We start from the raw sequence: 21,495 nt of genomic DNA, 5'->3' as shown, positions 1-21,495 counted from the left end.
TTAATTTTATTTTTTTTTTAAATATAATCACTTACAAAATGTGGATGGGAATCACAACAATGAACCATAAACCAATAGCAAGAGTTCAGAATGATTACAAGTAACTGGGTTTTAAAGAACTTCACTGAAATGCCATTTGCAATTAGCAACTCAACCCAGGAAATTAACAGCAGTTAAACATGTGCACTGCTACAACAGTGCACAGCATAATGCATTAAATCCACTTCAATAAAAATTATACAATTTCTAAATCAGACCATACCAAAATAGTTACATTGGCTTCACTTTACATACAGCTATTTTGTAATTAAGATCTATTGCTGTTCTAAAATTATCTATATAAATTATCTATTTCTGAACAATTAGATTTTTGCAAGACCAAAGGACCTTTGAGAACCATGTATTTTATACGTTTTGGTATGGCCTCAATAATAAAATATCTTAGTCACTACTGAATTTAAAGAAAAATCCCACAGACCCCAGTCCAAGGCTCTGCAGCCCACGAACCACTTCTAAGCAGAGTAGCCACATCACACAGTCTGACTGCCATGTTAGTTTGGAGTTGCCGTCTGCAATATGGACACAAAAGAGTACCGTATGTTAGATTAGCAAGATAATGCAACAATCAATTTACAATGCCTTATGTATATTCACAGCATGTCCATGCAGTTTGGGCTCAAGAAAATGAGGCAATTCCAATCTAATCCGCTTAAAAAATGTAAATTACCCCATGCATAATAAATTATATGTAGTGAATAGTGAAATGTATAAGCAAGAGATAGTGATAAAATTGCAGCCAGATTCTGCAATTTAAAAAAATCAATACATTAGTTAAAATTAGTACAAATAAGCACAATTGTGATTCAAACTACAACAAATACATTTGGTGATGCAGAAGTGGGCTTCTAGCAGTTACGATTGCAAACTTATTCAGGATGTTTGCTAAAATTATAGTTAACCTTTTCTTGTTCTTTCAATTTCTACAAATTGTGCATTTTCATTTATCATACAAGACTACATGAACATTCCAATGAATATTCCATACACCATATTGAATCCAGTATCTTAGTCACCCTCAAGGAGGGATGCATATTGGTTACTATTGATAAATGTAACTTTTGTACCCAACTATGGATTAAACCCATAAAGCACAACTCAATAGGCAGTGAATCCGTTTCTTGCGCAGTAAGCTACAATTTTAGATTATCACAGTGGAATGATCGCAAGAGTTAAAACTTCAGTTTCACTGTGGAAGATTAGATTTAATCAAAGGAAGTCTTGGAATGCAATTCTCAGCATTAACTATTGTTAATTTCATTAAATCCTTTATAGGAAATAGAATCACCGTCAAAGAGTGTTGTATGATGCAGCTCAAGTTTCAGGGCAAGGATACATAGAGTGCTGGAGAAAGTCAGCAGGTCAGACAGCATCTCTGGTGAACAAGGATAGGTGACATTTCGGGTCAAGACCCTTCTTCAGACTGATTGTGGTGGGGGCGGGGGGAGGAAGAAAACTGGAAGCGAGGTGGGGACAGGCCAATGCCTGGCAAGTGATGGGCCAGTGATCTCTGGCTTTTGTTCCAATCTGTCTATTATAAACCCCTCTCACCTGTACCCACCCATCACTCCAGGCTTTGGTCTGCCCCCACCTCTCTTCCATACACTTCCCCTTCCACACCCCCCCCCCCCCCCCCCCCACACACACAATCAGTCTGAAGGGTCCCAATTCAAAACATCACTGATCTAGGTTCTCCTGAGATGGTGCCCAAGCTACTGTTACTTCAGCACATGTCTTTTTTTTTTGTAAATCAGCATCTGCAGTTCCTTGTATATCCAAAGACAAATACATTTTCGCCAATACCTCCTACATTTGTACAAACTCAATGACAGGTATTGAGATATTAGCTGAAATCAGTGGCTTTATATAATATAAAGCAAACAAGCCTAATTCTAGTTTAACTACTTGAGGCGTTTTATATTCTTCAACAAAAAGACGTTTAGAAACATAGCACAAGGTTTTTCACTGTATTATAGTCCAAACTGACTTTGACCAAGGCTGTAACCAGATTTTTCTGATTCACAATTCAGGTAAACAATGACTCACAGCTTCATAGAACAGCAGTGTAGAGATTAATTCAACAGCATGAGCCAAACACACAACCAACATAGGTACTATGCTCTATCCACGATTACAAGTGGAAACAAGAAGCTGCACTGAATCTTCAAGCATTTTATGCTTGGGGTTACAACAGCACACAATTTTAGAATTATTTTCTCATGAAAAACTTACGACATTTTGTATTGAACCTAAATCTCACAGGACAGAGCACCCCCTAACCTTAACCCACAAAAGAGTACCATTACTGACTGGAAACAAAATAGATGAGCCACATACCACAATTGATAAGAGCAGATCAGAGACTGGGAATGTAACAAACTATACGTTTCCCCAAGAAGCAAAGCATATGCAACATGTTCACATCAAGGGTATGCTGAATATTTCCCATTTGCCTGCGAGAAAGTCCAACACTCAAGTAGCAACTGGCTTGCCAAACACCTAATGCACCACCTTAAATATTATCACACTGGACGACCAAAGAACTGTAGCTGCATTCTGCATATCAGCAAATATTGCAAAGGCACCAACAGGACTTCTTAAACCCACAACCACCACACCTGAAAGAAGGCAGGCAACTGTCATGTTGCAATGGAACCTGAAGAATTCTCCAACTTTCACCTTGGAGATTAAAAAAAACACCAGATTCTGGATTAGAAATCCTGAAACCATCCAACAGCAACAGAGAACAAAATGTTGTCCAAATGACGAGCTGCTACCTTAAAGCTATTATGGATGTGTGATAATTGCTGCTCAAGACAGTGGCATCAAAATCCTATGCAAGAATAGAGAGCAAACATCTGGAGAATGGAATTTGGAATGAAACATCAGAAAGTTTATTTTTATTTAAACTATTGTACTATTGGTCATAAGCAATAGGAGTAGGATTAGGCCATTTGGCCCATCAAGTCCACTCCACCATTCAACCATGGCTGATCTATGTCTCCCTCCTAACCCCATTCTCCTGACACCCATGACTGTAGATTAGTTTATGCATGCAACCAATCATATATAGGTTAGCATCACTAACGCCGCCTTACTGTATCATTTATATTAACTACTTCCTTTGATATGCAGTTTGGTAGCAGACAGGAGGCAGTGACTACTAACATGCTGTCAAGTCTGTATGTGGATTAAAGATGATCTTAAATTACGTGTTGTGTAGATGTCATATTTACATGGTGTCAGAAGTGGGAATCGAACCCACACCTCCAATTGTAAATATGACCATTACAATCTATCTCTGCCTTAAAAATATCCACCAACTTGGCCTCCACAGCCTTCTGTGGCAAAGCATTCTAGATTCACCACCCTGTGACCAAATACATTTCTCTTCATCTTCCTAAAAGAAGGTCCTTTAATTCTAAGGTTATGATCTCTAGTCCTAGACTCTCCCAATAGTGGAAACATTCTCTCCACATCCACTCTATCCAAGCCTTTCACTATTCTGTATGTTTCAATGCCGTCCCCCCTCATTCTTTTAAACTCCAGCGAGTACAGGCTCAGTGCCGACACTCATAAGTTAACCTATTCATTCCTTGGATCATCTCATCTGGACCCTCTCCAGAGCCAGCACATTCTTCCTCAGATATGGTGCCCAAAATTGCTCACAATATTCCACATGCGGCCTTACCAGTGTCTTTAGAGCCTCAACATTACATCTCTGTTTTTGTACACAAGCCCTCAAAATAAATGCTTGCATTGAGTTTGCTTTCTTTACTACCGATTCGACTTGCATTTTAACTTTTTGGGAATTCTGCACCAGCACTCCCAAGTCCCTTTGCACCTCCAATTTCTTGATTCTCTCCCCATTTAGAAAATAGTTCACACCTTTATTCCTACTACCAAAATGCATGACTCCATACTTTGCTGCACTATATTCCATCTGCCCACTCACACGATCTGTCCAAGTCCTTCTGCAGAGTCCTTTCTCTGCACTACTATGCCCTTCCACCTATTTTCGAATCATCCGCAAACTTGGCCACACAGCTTTTAATCCCCTCGTCCAAACCATTACAACGTGAAGTGTAGCTGCCCAGCACCGACCCCTGTGGAACTCAGCTAGTCACTGGCAGCCAAACACAAAAAGTCCCATTTATTGCCAGTCTTTGCCTTCAGCCATCCAGCCAACCTGCTATCCATGCTAGTATCCGCCCTTTGATACCATGTGCTCTCAACTTCCTAAGCAGCCTCACATGTGGCACCTTATCAAAGGCTTTCTGAAAATCTAAACAGCATCTACTGACTCTGTCTATCCTGCTATGTACCTCTTAGTTTCAAAATAAGAACGATTCATACAAATGTTAATCGTTTTGAACGAACCAAGTCCAGTCATTGCTGTAAGTTAGACTAGACTGATGGTATTGCGAACTAATGTTACCAAAACGAAATGCATTCCTATATTTGTGATCAAGTATAGGTTCACCGCTGATTTTCCAGCACCATTGGTTACAGCGCTTTTCTGGATTATCAGTTTGGCCGGACCAACAGAGGTCACGACCTTGGGGGACTGAGACACGCAAAGTCGGCCACGGAAGTCAGTTATGGGAATGGATCTGCTGGCTCCGGCTTGGCCGGAATTCCAAAGCCCTGACCGCAGGTAGCAAATTCAACCCGGCGATTGACACGTAGGTCCCAATGAGGTTGAGATCGGCCACATCAGGTTGAGATCGGCCACATCACCCAGCCTAGGCACCACATTTTCAGAGGGGCTTCAGTCCGGATTAAGGGGGCCCCACCATCAGTTGTCAGGGGAAAAACAGCAGTAGACCTGTATATTTGAAACAGCACCAAAATAGAACAAACATAATTCAGTTCTGACCTAATGGTGCATTAAAGAAGCAGAAGTATGAGCAAAATTACACATCAAAAGGATTTACCACACATTCACTCATACCAATAGATTTACCTGCAAATCTGTGGACATTGTTTAGTAGCTCTGCCAGACTCTCAATTCAGCAAAAGAACATACTGAATTTAGTCTTTCCAAAAATATGTGCGTTAATAATTCTTACAAATGCTTTTGAAAACAAAATGCTTAATATACATAATCTATAAAACACTGGAAAATTGTATTTGATGAGCAAATTGGATTTCCAAGTGCAGGAGAATTGTGTTTGCAACCAGCATTGAAATCAACCAAAAAGCTTATCACCATATGCCAAAATAAACCAACTTTTAAATGCAAGCATTTACCTTTGTCTAATATAGAAGATTATGCAATTTTTTTTCTTGAAGACAGCAAAGCTATACTTAAAATTGAAGTCAACTTGAAATCCTACTGCATAAAGATTTTTTTCGATAAAAAAAACGATTCAAATATTGGAAGCTACAAGCAATCCAAGCTTCAGTCAGCTAATGATGCACTTCTTTATATCAATGATGTCTACCTACAAATATAATGCTTCCCCAGCAAATCAGTGTCGTTTTGCATCAGATGTGAGCCACTTTACATAATTCAAAGGAATCAGTGTTAGGATCCCTGAAATGAAACGGGTGACAAAGATGAAAAGCATTACCAAAATTTAAAAAGTATCTTACTAAGCAATTGAAGAGCAGGGCATTGGATGATGAGCTGGGAGGCAAAAATGACTTTAAATTTCATTTTTGCTTGATGGGATCACATTGGATCAAGTGGACACCTGTACAATAAATTTCTGAATAATCCCATCAAGTTTGGAGTGTAAAATAGCAATAGGGATGAGGGGAGTGCCAGAACAAATCAAACAATTTCAAAACAGAAATGACTTGTCTTTTCTACCCGAATCTCTAATGGAAAGTAAAGGATCAGTTTCCTTTGGGATACTCAGTTCAGAAAATGACCTCCATTTAAAATTACCTCTATGGCAAAATCAAATCTGCATTTCATTTGAAGGGCCTAAAAAACTCATTAGCTTTTACTAAATGCTAATAGAGATCAATGAGTCTTCCAGTGATGGACAGAAATGTAATACAGCCAAAAGTAATGGGGGCTTCCAAAGATATTCAAGAGTTAGTGTTTTATTATCATATGTCCTGAAATGGAACACCATTTACTCTGTAAACACCAGAACAATAAGGTTCAACATATACAAATAAAAAGTAAAAAGGCAGAAACAATGCCCCCAAGTCTATGTAGTTTGGAGATTAGCTGAAGGTTTAGTGATTAATAGTCTGATGGTTGTTGAGAAGATGTTCCTGAACATAATCAGGCTCCTATACCTTCTTCGGAAGACTGGAGTCAAATGAGAGCATGACCAATATGGTGTGGGTCTCCGATAATGCTGGCAGCCTTTAGGCAGCAGCTGCTGTAGATTCTTTTGATGGTGGGGATGACCGTATCAGTGATGGACTAAGCAGTGTTCCCACTTTTTGCAATCTTCTTCGCTCTGGGGAATTCATGTTACCGAACCAGGCCGTGATGCAGCCCGTCAATACGCTCTCTACCGTATACCTGTAGAAGTACTTATCGACATAGCAATAACCTCAATCTTCCAAGGAAGTATTGGCGTTGATAGGCTTTCTTTATGATTGTATCAATGTGCTGCGCCACAGATGCCCAGGAATTTGAAGGTTTTGAATCTCTCCACCACCATCCATCGATGAAGACAGGTTTGTAGATCTTCAGCCTTTCACTGCTAAAGTCAATCATTTCCTTAGTTTTACTGATGTTAACAGCAATATGGTTGTTCTGGCACCATTTGGTCAGTCGATCAATTTCCCTCCGATACTCTAAATTGTCATTTGTAATTTGTCCACCAATGGTGATGCCATCAGCAAATTTGAAGATGGAGTTGGAACTGCATCTGGCTACAGTCATGGGTATAGAGTGAAGTAAAGGGATTTTCTTTGACTGTACAGGCACAAAGTCATGATCCCAGGGTCTTCATATTGAAGAATCTCAGAATTAGAGAAAAATGTGAAAAAGAGACTGATAAATAAATTGAGCCCACCATAGGTAGGTCTTCTACACTATGCCATTACCTGAAGTTTAACCTGCTTGGAAAAAAACCAAGCTACTAAAGTTCACTGGCTATTGCGCCCACTGACAGCTTGTTTCATGAACAATTTTTATATTAAAGCTCCAAATGTATACTCATTAAGGATGGCTTCATTCCAACATGGAATGTACATGATTTTAAAATTGGTTTTACATGCAGAATTGCCTGGTCAGATTTTCAGAAACCACTGTAACCACATATTAAAAAATGTGCACAGTGAAAAGATAATAGCTAGATTTCAAAGCCAAACTGCTTCAAAATAAAGTCTAATTTGCCATTTTAGTCATTTTGCTTTCATACTGTTTTGATAGCTTTCATCAAGGTATACTTCTATAATAGAAGAGGGGAACCCCTGTTCCCTAAAGAATGAGGACATCTCTGATGCCCTGGGCTGGAACACCTCATTCTGGGTGGAGATGCAGCGTTGACCATCTCCATCGCAGGTAACATACCACTGACTGACATCTACTACAAACCCACTGACTCTCATGGCTATCTGGACTACACTTCTTCCCACCCTGCTTCCTGTAAGGACTCTATCCCCTACTCCCAATTCCTCCGTCTACGCCGCATCTAATATAGATGAGGCTCTCACCAGGGTCTCCTCTATATCCCGCAGCTTCGCTCTCACTCCCCATCCCCCCACTCGTAACAAGGACAGAGTCCCCCTTGTCCTCACCTTCCATACTACCAGCCGTCGCATACAACATATAATCCTCCGATATTTTTGCCACCTCCAACGGGATCCCACCACTGGGCACATCTTCCCATCTTTTCCGCTTTCCGCAGAGACCGTTCCCTCCGTAACTCCCTGGTCAATTCGTCCCTTCCCACCCAATCCACACCCTCCCCTGGTACTTTCCCTTGCAACTGCAGGAAATGCTACACTTCTTGCTTTACCTCCCCCCTCGACTCCATCCAAGCAGTCTTTCTAGGTGAGGAAGGGGTTCACCTGCACCTCCTCCAACCTCATATATTGCATCCGCTGTTCCAGGTGTCAACTTCTCTACATCGGTGAGACCAAGCGCAGATTGCTTCTCCCAACACCTCAGCTCAGTTCGCAATAACCAACCTGATCTCTCGGTGGCTCAGCACTTCAACTCCCCCTCCCATTCCAAATCAGATCTTTCTGTCCTAGGCCTCCGCCATTGCCAGAGTGAGGCCCAGCGCAAATTGGAGGAACAGCACATCATATTTCGCTTGGGTAGTTTACACCCCAGCGGTACGAACATTTGTCTTCTCCAATATCAGATAGTCCTTGCTTTCTCCCTCCTTACCTTCCCCAGCTCATCCACAAGCCTACTGTCTCCGCCTCTTTATTTTTCCCCGCTCGCCCCCCCCCCCCCCCCCCCTGACATCAGTCTGAAGGGTCTCGACCCGAAACGTCGCCTATTCCTTCTGATACTGCCTCACCCACTGAGTTTCTCCAGCATTTTTGTCTACGTTCAATTTTTCCAGCATCTGCAATTCTATCTTAAACATCCTGATGCGAGGCAGGTTGGGAAATCAAATCTTGGTTGAAAACCTTAAAGCTCTCTTCAGAAGTCTTTCCATTTATTATCAAATATTTACCAAATTATTTGAGCTAATTTGGTATTACAGGTGCACAACCTTTTATCCGAAAGCCTTGGGACCAGACACTTCTCGGATTTCTGAATTTTTCGGATTTCCGAATGGAAGATTTTTAGCGTAGATTAGGTAGATAGTGCGGGCGGCTTGAAAAGTCTGGAGCGGCTGCCTCCGCCCCGGAGACCGGGGAATCATTGTAAATCATTGCTTAAATGTTAGTCAGTTAGTTTGGAGGGATTTTATGTGGTGGGGGGGGTGAAGGGGAAAACTTTAATTCTTAGTCCCCTACCTGGTCGGAGAGGCGGGGAGCGGGCAATGCCTTATCGGGTCGCCGTGCAGTAAGCTCCGGAGCGCTGTGGCCGCCGACTCCCAACATCGCGGAGCTGGGGGCTGCGAGCGTCCGGCCGCGGGCGGCGCCGGTTGGAGCTCCGACCCCGGCAACTCTACCCCTGGCTGCGCGGCGCTCAAAATCCAGCGCCGCCCGCGGCCGGACGCCCGCAACCCCAGCTCCGTGATGTTGGGAGTCGGCGGCCACAGCGCTCCGGAGCTTACTGCACGGCGACCCGGTAAGGCATTGCCTGCTCCCCGCCCAGGTAGGGGGCTAAGAATTAAAGTTTCCCCGGTCTCCGGGGAGGAGGCAGCCGCTACAGTAGTACAGACCTGGGTTGACCGTGGGTCGTTTCGGGTCAAGTTTGGCGCCAAACACGAGCTTTGGTGTGCAGATGACATCCTGGAAAAAATGTCCGGTTTTCGGAGCTTTTCGGTTTCCGGAACTCCGGATAAAAGGTTGTGCACCTGTATAGTCAGTCCTGATATTTGCACTGATAGTTGTTGTTAACCAATGGCCTCATGAACTATCAATGCTTGTGCATCTCACAGGTTAAACATAGATAATTTCAGTCTGCAGTCCTTAGACATACCCACAAAGTATTACGATCATATATCCACTATTATACCTTAGTTACCAAGTCAGAAATAGTCACATCCAAATTCTTAGCCTCTATTCATGAACTATTTCCACGTTACTATAATGAGGCATCAATATATTCTCAGTCACAATAATTATAAAATGAGTGCTGATATCACCCGATGCAGAATTTTATAAAATAAGATTGTTGAAAGACAACACGTTTGATCCAGACCTGCAACAGTGGTCACAACAGATCCTGGGCAATCTACTGCTTGAATCTAGTAAACTTCATAAACCTATACCAATGCTCAGTCATCATTCAGACTCCCTGCTTATACTTGCATTTCTACACTTTGCTCCAAGGCTATTACATGAGTGCAAAATTCTACTGAATAGCTGATTTTAGCTTTTATTCTCTACCAAATGCATAACCATGACACTTTTTTTTTAATGCTTCACATCTAATGCCAAGAACTGAACATTCATTTACCAACAGCACTAAACTGTACTTTCTACTATTGTCCAAAGCATCTAGAATGAACTAGAATTTAATCACTCAGTCATAGAGTGATATAGTGGAAACGGGCCCTTTGACCTAACTCGCCCAAATCAGCCAACAATGTCCCAGCTGCCTGCGCTTTCCCATAACTGTCCAAACCCGTCCTATCCATGTACCTGTCCAACGATTTCTTAAATGATGGGATAAACATGCATTGCTGTGTGAAAAAGTGATTTGCTCCAGGTGTACCATCAATCAGTTTCATGCCAATCCAACTCCAAAGTTACCCATTTTGATAAAGACTAGGTAAAAGGCAATCATCCCATATTATTTTCCCAAATTAAGAAGTTCTTTCGAACTGATACACTTTTTATTATTGAATAATCAGACTTGTATTGAAGAGTCACTCACTTAGTAACTGGCACCCTTAACAACGATAGACATTGATCTTTCCCTGTAATATCAGTATGCTTTTATTAAAATTAAACTAGTTCATAGTATTACTAGGGAAAACTAAATTTGGAGATGTTGGAAATACTCAGGTGACCAGGCATTTATACAGAGAGACACAACCAACATTTCCAATTAAAGATCATGATTTAAAGTCATCAACCCAAAATATTCTCCAGATACTGCCAGACCTGCCAAGTGTGCCCAATATTTGTCTTTTATTTAACAGTAGTACTTTTGCCCGAAAATAATATTAACCAAGTTGAAGTCGAATAATCTGTACAATAACTTAAAAACCTTGTTCAGATACTGCTATATTCAAATTAATTTTAAGCAATTAATTTGGGTTCTATCCACAGATCCCTTATCCTTAGAATACAGATAATTTACAACATTTACGTTAATCTAACCGGCTGGTCATTTGGAAAATCATTAAATCTCCTCGGAAATTTAAAAAAAAAAAAAAGCTACACAAATACCATTAGAATTACAGAAAATACTATTCAAATGGGTATGTTGAAAACACCTTCCACAAAATGTTTTCAATTTGTCTGAACAATGTCCAACTCCTTACTATAATACCAGGTCAGTACAGATTGAATGACACCAACACAATGTACAAGCCACTGGTTTACAAACACCTGATCTGTGAACATTCACACACATGAGCTCACATACAACTGAATTCTAAATATTCATAAAGATTTGTGCATTTTCTGGCTATGGACTTCTGGACGTGTAAGGAACCCATTGGCGGGTACGGCTTTACCAACCAAACGGAGATCAAACTGGGGCGGCACGGTGACACTGCAGTAGAGTTGCTGCCTTATAGCGCTTGCACCACCGAAGACCCGGGTTCAATCCCGACTATGGGTGCCGTTTGTATGTTCTCCCTGTGGGTTTTTACTGAGATCTTCGGTTTCAACCCACACTCCAAAGACTTACATGTTTGTAGGTTAATTGGCTTGGTATAAGTTTAAAAAAGTCTAGTGTGTGTGTAGGATAGTGTTAATGTGCAGGGATCGCTGATCGGTGCGGACTCGGTGGGCCAAAGGGCCTGTTTTCGCTCGATCTCTATAACTAAACTCTAGATATATTTAAACTACAATTACACATGTTTTGGGGTATGAAACAATACAATCTTAAGGCAAGGTTTTGTTCATAGAGGTGAAAATTAAAATAGGAGTTGAGCAAAAATAGATTATGGCTCAATTCATGCTATCCACAATTTAAAATTTAGCTTAAACATCCATCACAAAGTTTAATAAAAAATATGGCCTGGTAACTGGTCAAAAATAAAGACACCTATTGTACTATGTTCAAGAAAGAACTGCAGATGCTGGAAGATCGAAGGTACACAAAAATGCTGGAGAAACTCAGCGGGTGCAGCAGCATCTATGGAGCGAAGGAAATAGGCGACGTTTCGGGCCGAAACCCTTCTTCAGACTGATGGGGGGTGGGAGAAGGAAGGAAAAAGGGAGGAGGAGGAGCCCGAGGGCGGGGGGGGATGGGAGGAGACAGCTCGAGGGTTAAGGAAGGGGAGGAGACAGCAAGGGCTAGCAAAACTGGGAGAATTCAACGTTCATGCCATCAGGACGCAAGCAACCCATGCGGAATATGAGGTGCTGTTCCTCCAATTTCCGGTGTTGCTCACTCTGGCAATGGAGGAGACCCAGGACAGAGAGGTCGGATTGGGAATGGGAGGGGGAGTTGAAGTGCTGAGCCACCGGGAGTTCAGGTAGGTTATTGCGGACTGAGCGGAGGTGTTCGGCGAAACGATCGCCCAACCTCCGCTTAGTCTCCCCGATGTAAATCAGCTGACATCTAGAGCAGCGGATGCAGTAGATGAGGTTGGAGGAGATACAGGTGAACCTTTGTCGCACCTGGAACGACTGCTTGGGTCCTTGAATGGAGTCGAGGGGGGAGGTGAAGGGACAGGTGTTGCTTTTCTTGCGGTTGCAACGGAAAGTGCCCGGGGAGGGGGTGGTACGGGAGGGAAGGGAAGAATTGACAAGGGAGTTGCGGAGGGAGCGGTCTTTGCGGAAGGCAGACATAGGGGGAGATGGGAAGATGTGGCGAGTGGTGGGGTCACGTTGGAGGTGGCGGAAATGGCGGAGGATTATTTGTTGTATTTGCCGGCTGGTGGGGTGAAAGGTGAGGACTAGGGGGACTCTGCCCTTGTTGCGAGTGCGGGGATGGGGAGAGAGAGCAGTGTTGCGGGGTATGGATGAGACCCTGGTGCGAGCCTCATCTATGGTGGCGGAGGGGAATCCCTGTTCCCTGAAGAACGAGGACATTTCCAATGCCCTGGTGTGGAACGTCTCATCCTGGGAGCAGATGCGGCGTAGGCGGAGGAATTGGGAGTAGGGGATGGAGTCTTTACAGGGGGCAGGATGGGAAGACGTGTAGTCCAGATAGCCATGTGAGTCAGTTGGTTTGTAGTGCATGTCGGTCAGAAGTCTGTCCCCTGCGATGGAGATGGTGAGGTCAAGGAATGGTAGGGAAGTGTCGGAAATGGTCCAGATGTATTGGAGTGCCGGATGGAAGTTGGTGGTGAAGTGGATGAAGTCAGTCAGTTGTGTGTGGGTGCAGGAGGTGGCCCCAAAGCAGTCGTCAATGTAACGGAGGTAGAGGTCGGGGATGGGGCCCTGGTACGTATTGAACAAGGATTGTTCAACGTACCCGGCAAAGAGGCAGGCGTAGCTGGGGCCCATGCGTGTGCCCATAGCTACGCCTTGTGTTTGGAGGAAATGGGAGGAGTCAAACGTAAAGTTGTTGAGGGTGAGGACCAACTCCGCTAGGCGGAGGAGGGTGTCAGTGGCTGGGTATAGGTTGCTCCTCTGGTCGAGGAAGAACCGGAGGGCTTTGAGGCCATCCTGGTGGGGGATGCAGGTGTAGAGTGACTGGACATCCATGGTGACAAAGGTTCACCTGTATCTCCTCCAACCTCATCTACTGCATCCGCTGCTCTAGATGTCAGCTGATTTACATCGGGGAGACTAAGCGGAGGTTGGGCGATCGTTTCGCCGAACAACTCCGCTCAGTCCGCAATAACCTACCTGAACTCCCGGTGGCTCAGCACTTCAACTCCCCCTCCCATTCCCAATCCGACCTCTCTGTCCTGGGTCTCCTCCATTGCCAGAGTGAGCAACACCGGAAATTGGAGGAACAGCACCTCATATTCCGCCTGGGTTGCTTGCGTCCGGATGGCATGAACGTTAAATTCTCCCAGTTTTGCTAGCCCTTGCTGTCTCCTCCCCTTCCTTAACCCTCGAGCTGTCTCCTCCCATCCCCCCCCCCCCGCCCTCGGGCTCCTCCTCCTCCCTTTTTCCTTCCTTCTCCCCCCCACCCCCCATCAGTCTGAAGAAGGGTTTCGGCCCGAAACGTCACCTATTTCCTATTGTACTATGTTATTCTGCTGGTTTACACAAGCAAGTAATACCCCATCCTACAGCATCACGGACCAGGAAGATTTACCTCAAACTTACGCATGCCAAATGCTCTTTACTACCAGGAAAGAAAGGGGTTGAAAGGATACCGACCCAGCTTTAGTCAGTTGGAGCTTACTTATCTAACAGTTCCCATTTGAGGAAATGCAAAGATACAGCAGAGAAAAAGTCCACCGAGCCTATATACACACACGCTTTTCAATAGCTTAAGCATTTACTTATTCTCATCTCAGGATAGTCAACTAAACCATTCCATTCTAGCTAAAGTAGTACACTCTTCAAATGCTAATCCTAAAATGTCTACAAGATGGTGTGAAAGCTCCAAAGGAATGTATAATGTTATTCAAAATGTAAACCTTGGACAGTGTTGGATAAACAAGGTAAAACATTGATTAATGTCCAAAAAGATTACCAAGATGTACTTGATAATAATTCATTCATATTTTTCCCCACACTGAAGCCAACAACAATAAAGGAATTGACACTGCAAACCAAAGACTTAAAAACTAATATTTGTTAAATTTAGCTATGCCGGAATCTCCATCCAGTATGAGTCCAACTCTTGATGCCAGCCTTCCAACTCTTGATCCCAGATTTACAAAACCAAGGAATTGCATTTTTTTTAACGCAGGTTTTGATAATCGAAAAGGTAACTCTTAGCATACTTGTTTCCCTTCCAAGTGCAACACCTTTAATCGTGCAGCAAGATCCAGGCAGCGTACGGGTATATAAGTAGCAGCCACCATCTGGCATAAATCTCCAAATATTTGTAACAATCACCTTACTTTTAAGTAAGTAAGTTTATTGGCCAAGTATTCACATACAAGGAATTTGCCTTGGTGCTCCGCCCACAAGTAACATGACATAGTGACAGTTCCGAATGACTCTGAAAACACTAAACATTAATAATAATAAAACATTAATGATGAAACACCATTGATCAAGCATGTGAACCAACAAAATACCAGATCAAAGGGAGGCTACAGATTTTTGGCTGTTGAGTAGAGCAACTACTCGTGGATAAAAACAGTTTTTATGTCTGGCTGTGGCAGCTTTGACAGTCTGGAGTCGCCTTCCAGAGGGAAGTGATTCAAAGGGTTTGTGGCCAGGGTGCGAGGGGTCAGAGATGATCTTGCCCGCTCGCTTCCTGGCCCTTGCAGTGTACAGTTCATCAATGGAGGGAAGGTTGCAGCCAATAATCTTCTCTGCTGATTGGACGATTCGCTGCAGCCTCCAGGTGTCGTGCTTGGTGGCTGAGCCAAACCAGACCATGATGGAGAAGGCGAGAACAGACTCTACGATGGCCATGTAGAATTGGACCATCATTGCGTGTGGCAGATTGTGCTTCCTCAGTTGCCGCAGGAAGTACATCCTCGGTTGTGCCTTTTTGACTGTGGAGTCGATGGTAGCCTTAAGGTCCTTGGAGATGATCTTCTTCGAGTCCGTTGCAATCTCAGATGCCGTTCTGCCATTATCTGGCGCAGGTCACAGCTGGTCGGGTCGGTTCAGCCAGGTCCTTGGAGATGATGGTTCCCAGGAACTTAAAAGACTCCACAGATGTGACTGCAGTGTTGTTGGTGAGTGGGGTGAGGGGAGGGGGAGCTTTCCTAAAGTCTACAATCAATTCCACGATCTTAAGCGCATTGAGCTCTAGGTTGTTGCTACGGCACCAGGACCCCAGCTGTGACACTTCCTGTCTGTAGGCAGATTCCACCCCATCCTGGATCAGTCCAATCAGGGTTGTGTCGTCCGCAAACTTGAAAAGCTTGACAGAGGTGTCTGTGGAGGTGCAGTCGTTAGTGTAGAGAGAGGAGAGGAGAGTGTACGCAGCCTTGTGGTGCTCCTGAGTGTTTGCGGGTCCGAGATGTACTTTCCCAGCCTCACATGCTGCTTCCTGTCTGTCACGAAGTTGGTGATCCACTGACAGGGGTTCAGGCACAGTCAACTCAGAAAGTTTGGAGTGTAGTTGTTCTGGCACAATGGTGTTGAATGCAGAGCTAAAATCAACAAACATCCTCGCATCGGTCCCCTGGCGGTCTAGGTGCTGTAGGATGAAGTGCAGGCCCAGGTTGACTGCATCATCCACAGATCTATTGGCCCGATTGGCCCAAACTGTAGAGGGTCCAGCAGGGAGTTTGTGATATTTTTCAGCTTGGCCAGCACCAGCCTTTCGAGTGTCTTCATGACTACAGAGGTCAGTGCGACAGGCCTGTAGTCATTAAGACAAGTAATCCTTGCCTTTTTGGGTACAGGGACTATAGTGGAGACTTTGAAGCAGGCAGGGACAGAACATGTTTGCAGGGACTGATTAAAAATGGCTGTATAGACCATGCCAGCTGTTTGGCACAGAGCTTAAAAGTAGAGGGGGAAACATTGTCAGGTCCTGGAGATTGCCGGCTCTTTTGTCCTCTGAAAAGCTTCTCCACCTCCTCTATTTTTATTGTTGATATCAATGCTAATAAAGAATTCAGCAACATCATTGTGGAGAGGTGGTCACAACTGATTGGAAACTTAAGAGAACCCACAGGAGATCAATTCAAGAGCCCACATTTTCTGCTGTATGCAAATAACAAACACTGAGTACCGCCATGCAGATAAACTTAACAGTGCCATGGAGACAAAGAACCAGATATTGGAATCTAGCATAATTGCACGACCTAAATCACAACCTTTTTTTCACTCGTGGACATTTTTCATCATGCTAGAAAAACGGCCCGACCTACTTGATGCCACGGGTACCTACGGCTAGCATCACGGCCTGCTACGACCTACCTACGACCATGCTGCGAGTACGAGTCAAGGGCAAACTCGGCAGAGGTCATGAATTAGGTCGTGAAAGTGGGACAGGCCCTTTACTATATACGTGTCATTCATTATACACCTGCCGGTACCCCACTATGTGCAATTTACACAGCATTGAATCACTGCAGTGACTGCTGTGCTGGGAGCAAAACACAGACTTGCAAGTTTATACCTCTTAAGATTTCCACTCGGGCTAAACATAGACGCTGCCTCTCCAACAATCAGCGAAACAGTGATCGCATCATCACATTGCTCGATGTGGAATGAACCACCAATGCAATGGGTCACCTACAAGGACTGGGGCAAACAGTGCAGCTATTCCACAATGAAATGTGCAAGTTAGGTTGCATCCGAGCATGGCAAGTATGGGCCATTGCTGGGGAGAGGCAACACCTTCTCCATGTGTTGACTGCCTGGCTATTATGGTCCCTTGCAAGATGAAGGGCTGTCCCTGTTTGGGTGGGCAACTGTCCTCATCTAGGGATTTAACCAGTGACAAGCTAAATAGGGCAGCAACCAGAAAACTAACCATAAAGAAATCTTCAGCCAAGGTAATAGAGGCTTCTGACACATTCTAAGAGGGGGTTACAAGGGAATCATAATACCCCAGCAATCTAGCAACACAGAGCAGGAGTTGCCAGTCTCCAGCAATGGTCCATATTCACCATACAAGCCAGGATACACCACAGTCCCCGCAATGAGCAGTTGCACCAATCGGCCCAAGCAGCCCTAAAAGCAACACCATGTAGCAACATATTAATTCATTGCTGTGGGTGCAACGATGGAGAGCTGACTTGATCAGGATCTTAATGGGGTAGTACTGGGGAAAACACCTCGACACACGACAAACTCAACATTTAGATTCCAGCCGAAGTGCTGTTCCTGGCATCGTGAGCATCGAGCACCACAATATATTGATCCTTTGAAACAGCAAGATTCCCAAAGTCACTAAATCTAACTTTTAGCAAATCTAGTGAGAGCATATTTAAAACCCAGAACTGTCCTTATTCAATTGTCAAGCCACGCAAGGGATATTTTATCATGGGCTAATTCAGGAACTCAGATTACAACCAAACAATTTCATAAGGCTAAATAAATAGCAAAAAATTGCCTCTTGTTCCACAGATCTCTGCAGAAGGATAAATCTGTCATAAGTGCAAAATAAGACGAAAAAAAATATTTTTTTGAAGGAGTTGTACGGTTATCCAGTATTAGAATTACAATTGAATTTACAATTAAAATGTTGGAAACAGGTCAAGGAGCATTTGTGGAAGAGGTAAAAGATAAATTATTATTTTTAGTTTAGTTTAGAGATACAGCGTGGAAACAGGCCCTTCACCCCACCTTCACACACCCCCCCCCCTCCCCCAACGATCCCAGCACATTAACACCATCCTACACACACTAGGGACAATTTACACTTATACCAAGCCAATTAACCTATAAACGTGTACATAAACGTTGGAATGTGGGAGGAAACCAAAGATCCCGGAAAAAACCCACAGGGTCACGGGGAGAACGTACAAACTCCGTACAGCAGCACCTGTAGTCAGGATCAAACCAGTGTCTACTGGCACTATAAAGCAGCAACTCTACCACTGTGCTACTTTGCCACCCTAATCTTTGATGATTATTAAAGGTCTGCGACCAGAAAATTTAATTGTATCTCTTCTTGCAGATATTGCCTGAACTGCTGTTTATAATTTTTGACCTTCATTTCAAATTGCCAGTAAGAGCAAATTCTCATTACACTCACTTATTTGCAAATGGTCGTCTCTGACTTTATTCAATGGGTTCAGCAATTTGATGCCCTGATGAATCACCCAAACAAACAGACTTGATTCCACATTTCAACAATCAGCTCTTAGTTTTGCATTTAACCCATAATTTTAATTCACTTTAAATCTCACTTTTCCAATTAATTGTAATTTTGCCAAGTCAGAACCACTTCTAATGATCACCAGGCCAAAATATTAACCCCACTTTTCTCCAAATACCAATTGCCGAGTACCCTCCACCAAGTTTATTTCACCATCTTTAATAAAAGTTCCAATTGAAGAAATAAGGTGAAAAACAAGTCCAAAAGTATATCAATAACATTTATTAATTCCTTGTTAAAAATGCCCACACCTTATCCAAAGAAATATTTAATTTTACAAACACAGATCAAATACCAATTTCAAATACTTAACAGGTCTCCATTCTCACCAGTTTTTCTATAGTTTCATTTATTTCAGAATGCTTATCATTTAATTGTCCCAACCACTTAATCCCTGGTGACTTCACACTACAATTTCCTTATATTTTATTCTGTTCAACTTTCTTCCCCCAACATCCATGAGACCTAACCCCACCCACGTTTTCTCCCAGCACCTACCACGCATTTCACTGTAAAGATATGCAGCTGAATCGTGTCATCAACTGTGTTCCTTTGTTAAAATTTCTTATTTGAAATTATCATTTGTAATGGCGCTTTTGGAACGACAAACATTGTGCTGCAGACATTTTCACTAAGCAGTGTTCTTTTACTTATTCCACACTAGACCAGCTTCACTAACATAAGAGCCTGTAGCAACGTCAAAGTTCAGCAAATTCTTACAAAACGTCATCACAAAATCAGCAATTCTATTGACAGGTTTTTTCATTAGCTGCGAAAAAGAATCAATTATTTCTATTGGATCAGTTAATGTACATTTTGGATTTTTCTTTCATGAATGACACTTAGTTTGAGATGCAGCAAGGAAACAGGCCCTTCGGCCCACACCAATCTGCAATCCTCCTACACTAGGGACAACTTAAAATTATATCAAGCCAATTAACCTACAAACCCGTTCGTCTTGAGTGTGAGAGGAAACTAAAGATCCCTGAAGAAATTCACATATGTCACGGGGAGAACGTACAAGCTCCATACAGACAGCACCCGTAGCCAGGATCGAATCCCGTTCTATGTGCTAGAAGGCAGCAACTCTATCGCTGTGTCACACTTGAACTAGTGAAATGTATTCTACACATTCCCAACAAAAGAGAGATTTCTGGGTCAATATGCAAAGGACATCAGCTCATGATTAAAATAAATTACATCTGCCAGCAATTTCTGGGACAAAAATGTGGAAATCCTGAAAATGCAGCGACAATTCCCAACTTCAAAGAATATGCTGCCACACATTCCCCCAGTATCAATGTAGAGAATTCTTCATTTTAACAATCCATCAAAAACTGATGCTATGCCTTGCTGAATGAAGCATAACCAAGTTTTTAAAATGTAGCACAAATCACATAAGAGGCATAACCAATTCTGGCTCAAATGCACCATCTTATATCCAAATCTTTAAGATAACTATTACATTTCAAGTGTTTCAGTTGCTCTCTGACAATTTCTCTTTACAATGATCTCGTACATAACCATTGGGTATTTTTCTTCCGAAAACGTAGTTTCAAAGAGATGCTTTTTACTTCATAACTGGATACAGCAAGTCTTTAATCTGGTTGACTGCCCAATCAGCTTGATGGCATCACCACTAGGTACTTGAGCACCTTCTACAGTTAATGCCTGGTAGCAGCTCTTGTTGCCATCCAGAGATGTGGACAATAATCAAAATTGTAGATGATGGAAATCCAAAACCCGAGTTCTTCACCACCAGTGTTTTCTGAATGAGGGTCTTTGGTCTGAAACATTCTGTTTTTTCATTTGCACAGATGCTGCCACCATATTTTTACTTTTCTTCCTCGAGATCCAAGTGAGTTTTGAATTCAGAGTTCAGTGCTATTAAATTTGCCAATGACTAGAAAAATACAGACCGATAGTTTAAATCTCCAATTACTCTGCCACAAACCTCAAAAGTCGTACCATATCATGAACATTGATAGATTTCTTTAGTTGAGCACAAAAAGGTCAAAATGCTGGAAGATTTGAGCAAAACCTATGTCCCACATATTGAACATATTAAAGTTTATTAAATCTGTAGCATCCAATCATGTTAACATCTGCCACTACAAATATCTCCCTCCCCAGCACAACATTAAGCGAAGCTATATTTGTAAAACTTAATACCTTAATCATTCTCAATAGCAACTCTTCACAAAATTAACCAGCATTTTACACCGTTGGGGAACAGAATCCAAACAGGACCAAACCACCACATGGTAAAGGCTTAATTTTCTGTTGCACTCACCCCCACCCACTTCTTCCCCTCAAAACCTTCAAATTGGCCCTCTAAATCCAATTACCTTATTAAATTTAAATCCAGCCAAAGCACCAAGCCCACATCCTAATTTACTTGGTTTAAACTATTACCCAGATACAGTGATCTACATTAACTCATCTGACAAATATTTTGAAATTCTGTTCTCAAGTGCTTCCAGATTCCCATTTCCAAATTCTTCCAGGCACAATCTTCAGATAGCTATAATCCTCCAATTCTGACATATTGTTTCTAAAGTTCCACCATTACCTCAGCTGCTGGGCTCCAAACTAGCTTGGAGGAACTTAAAATTGTTCTATGATTAGATGTCCACACCAGCTTTTACTATATGCAGTGACCTTCTCTCTGCCATAGAATTCAAACATCTCCAAGGTCTATTAAGAGCTGTTTTTGGGTGCAAATTTAAACTGCATACCAAGTATCATTATGTTAAAACCAGATTTTGATACAATATGTTGAAACCATTAGGATACCTATCACTAATCTCCAAGTTCATGGTTCAATCTAATCAAGTGATGGA

General features: G+C 42.7%; 1 protein-coding gene across 4 annotated transcripts in view; it reads right to left on the bottom strand.

Annotated features, from left to right (window-relative positions):
• The window catches only part of elavl2 (ELAV like RNA binding protein 2), a 101,794-nt gene that overhangs the window by 75,737 nt on the left and 4,562 nt on the right, over window positions 1-21,495 (bottom strand). For 2 of the 4 annotated variants that reach the window (XM_033017823.1, XM_033017824.1), the window contains exon 2: window positions 479-569. The exons of the other annotated variants lie outside the window; for them this stretch is intronic. In XM_033017823.1, the coding sequence (XP_032873714.1) occupies window positions 479-550 (72 nt within the window). In that variant the 5' untranslated portion in view covers window positions 551-569. The remainder of the gene's footprint in view (window positions 1-478; window positions 570-21,495) is intronic. 4 annotated transcript variants of the gene reach the window in all.

This window comes from Amblyraja radiata, chromosome 3 (genome assembly GCF_010909765.2).
Source record: "Amblyraja radiata isolate CabotCenter1 chromosome 3, sAmbRad1.1.pri, whole genome shotgun sequence".
NCBI classification, from domain to species: Eukaryota; Metazoa; Chordata; class Chondrichthyes; order Rajiformes; family Rajidae; genus Amblyraja; species Amblyraja radiata.
The sequence above is the reverse complement of the archived record's forward strand: the minus strand, read 5'-3'. Positions and strand labels throughout refer to the sequence as shown.